The 2,350-nt window shown below is 55.6% G+C and overlaps 1 protein-coding gene across 1 annotated transcript; it reads left to right on the forward strand.

Moving 5' to 3' along the window:
* The first annotated feature begins 1,127 nt into the window (after positions 1-1,127).
* On the forward strand, positions 1,128-2,045 carry LOC135441784 (olfactory receptor 14J1-like). Its single transcript, XM_064701334.1, has one exon. It carries the CDS (start codon positions 1,128-1,130, stop codon positions 2,043-2,045), a length of 918 nt encoding a protein of 305 aa, XP_064557404.1.
* The last annotated feature ends 305 nt before the right edge of the window (positions 2,046-2,350 follow it).

Genomic DNA, 2,350 nt, shown 5'->3' on the forward strand with positions numbered 1-2,350 from the left:
CTCCAGAACTGCAACTTTGGGTGGCCAGTCTCTCTGCTGGGAGCCTCCCAAAGGGCCCTCAGCCACTCCTCAGCCCTGGACAGCAGCAGCATCACCTCTGCAGGGCCCAGCAGGGCTCTCCTGAGCTGCCCTTGCCCAGCTGCACACAGAGCCTGCCCCAGCCAGGGCCCTGCACACAGGCAGGTTTCTGTAAGGCCCTGGCCAGGGCACACAGACTGGGATGGGCTCTGTGAGCGCTGGCAGGGACAAGGCTCCTCTCAGGAGGGAATGTCCAGGCCCAGGGAGATGCTCAGGGAAGGAGAGGGGGCTGAAGAGAGCAGTGCTGGGGGCAGGATGAGGGCACTGTTGGTGTGTGGGAGGTGCCAGGCACAGCTGGGCACGGGAACACTGTCCTGAGTGCCCGGCTGTCTCTGCCCTGCCCTCTCAGGCACAGCACCACAACATCTTCTCTTGGTTCTGCCCTGCCCTGATATTGTCACTGTTATCTGCTGCTCTCAGGGAGGCTCTGGCATTTGCAGCTGCTGAGTCTGGCTCTGCCCTTGGCATTCCTGCCAGGCAGGGCTGTCCATGGGAATGGGATGTCCAAGCTTCCCTGGAACCCGTGGGGCTGTGGGCAAAGCAGTCCATGGGAAAGGGGAATGAGCTGAGCTCCCTCCCTGAGATCCCATCATGGGCACAGCCAGGGATCTCCTTGCTGTGCCCTTCCAAGCTCTGAGCTGCCCTCCTGGGTGCAAATCTGTGCCAGAGCCTCTGGGAGTTCCCTGAATGTCCCACAGGGAAGGGCAGAGCTGCCAGAGCTGAGGAAATGCTGTTGGGTTTGCCCAGGGAGCTGTGAGTGTCCTTGGCACAAGGGGGTGCTGAGACCTTGCCCAGAGACCTTGAGAGAGGGTGAGAAATTCAGGGATCCCTTTGCACTGGGCAGGGTCTGGTTTATCCCAGGGTGACCCAGGAATGTGATTGTGCTCTGATTGCAGCCAAAGGTTCCCCCCAGAGCAGGAAGGGGGGTGAGTGAGTCCCAGCAGTAGGGACTGTCTACAGGGAATAGCCCAGGCTTGGCTCAAAGCAGCCTCTCCTGACTTGTCACTGTCCTTTCTCCATGAACAGGTCCCCATGCCCAGCCAGAGCAAATGTCCAACAGCAGCTCCATCAGGCACTTCCTCCTGCTGGCATTGGCAGACACGCGGCAGCTGCAGCTCCTGCACTTCTGCCTCTTGCTGGGCATCTCCCTGGCTGCCCTGCTGGGCAACGGCCTCATCATCAGCGCCGTAGCCTGCGGCCACCACCTGCACACGCCCATGTTCTTCTTCCTGCTCAACCTGGCCCTCAGCGACCTGGGCTCCATCTGCACCACTGTCCCCAAAGCCATGCACAATTCCCTCTGGGACACCAGGAACATCTCCTACAAAGGATGTGCTGCTCAGGTCTTTTTCTTTCTGTTCTTCATTTCAGCAGAGCTTTCCCTGCTGACTGTCATGTGCTACGACCGCTACGTGTCCATCTGCAAACCCCTGCACTACAGGACCCTCCTGGGCAGAAGAGCTTGTGCCCACATGGCAGCAGCTGCCTGGACCAGTGGCTTTCTCTATTCACTTCTGCACACAGCCAATACATTTTCCCTGCCCCTGTGCCATGGCAATGTCCTGGGCCAATTCTTCTGTGAAATCCCACAGATCCTCAAGCTTTCCTGCTACAAATCCTATCTCAGGGAATTTGGGCTCATTGCAGTTAGTGTCTGTTTATGTTTTAGCTGTTTTGTGTTCATTGTTTTCTCCTATGTGCAGATCTTCAGGGCTGTGCTGAGGATCCCCTCTGAGCAGGGACGGCACAAAGCCTTTTCCACCTGCCTCCCTCACCTGGCCGTGGTCTCCCTGTTCATCAGCACTGCAGCATTTGCACATCTGAAGCCTCCCTCCATGTCCTCCCCATCCCTGGATCTGGCCCTGTCAATTCTGTACTCAGTGGTGCCTCCAGCCCTGAACCCCCTCATCTACAGCCTGAGGAACCAGGAGTTCAAGACTGCAGTGTGGAGACTGATGAGTGGATAGTTTCAGGAACATTAAACTGCTGGCCAATTTCTGCCAACACTTCTATTAAAAGACATCTTTCACACTTCTTGTTGCTTTGGTTGTGGTTTATTCTTTTTTTCCTTTGTATTAGTTTTTCATATTGTCCATAAAGAAATGTCATTTTTTTTGCCATTTCTCATTTTGTTTCTCTCCAACTTCCCTGTGGCCAGAGACTGTGTCAATGAGGAGCTGCACTCTTGGTGGCTTTAAAGGAACTAAAGGATCTCCCAGACAAGTTTTTTTTCCAGAGATTCCCTTGTGTTCCCTTCTCTGGAGCTGCAGCA

The sequence above is a fragment of the Zonotrichia leucophrys genome, unplaced genomic scaffold, assembly GCF_028769735.1.
Source record: "Zonotrichia leucophrys gambelii isolate GWCS_2022_RI unplaced genomic scaffold, RI_Zleu_2.0 Scaffold_514_36105, whole genome shotgun sequence".
NCBI lineage: Eukaryota > Metazoa > Chordata > Aves > Passeriformes > Passerellidae > Zonotrichia > Zonotrichia leucophrys.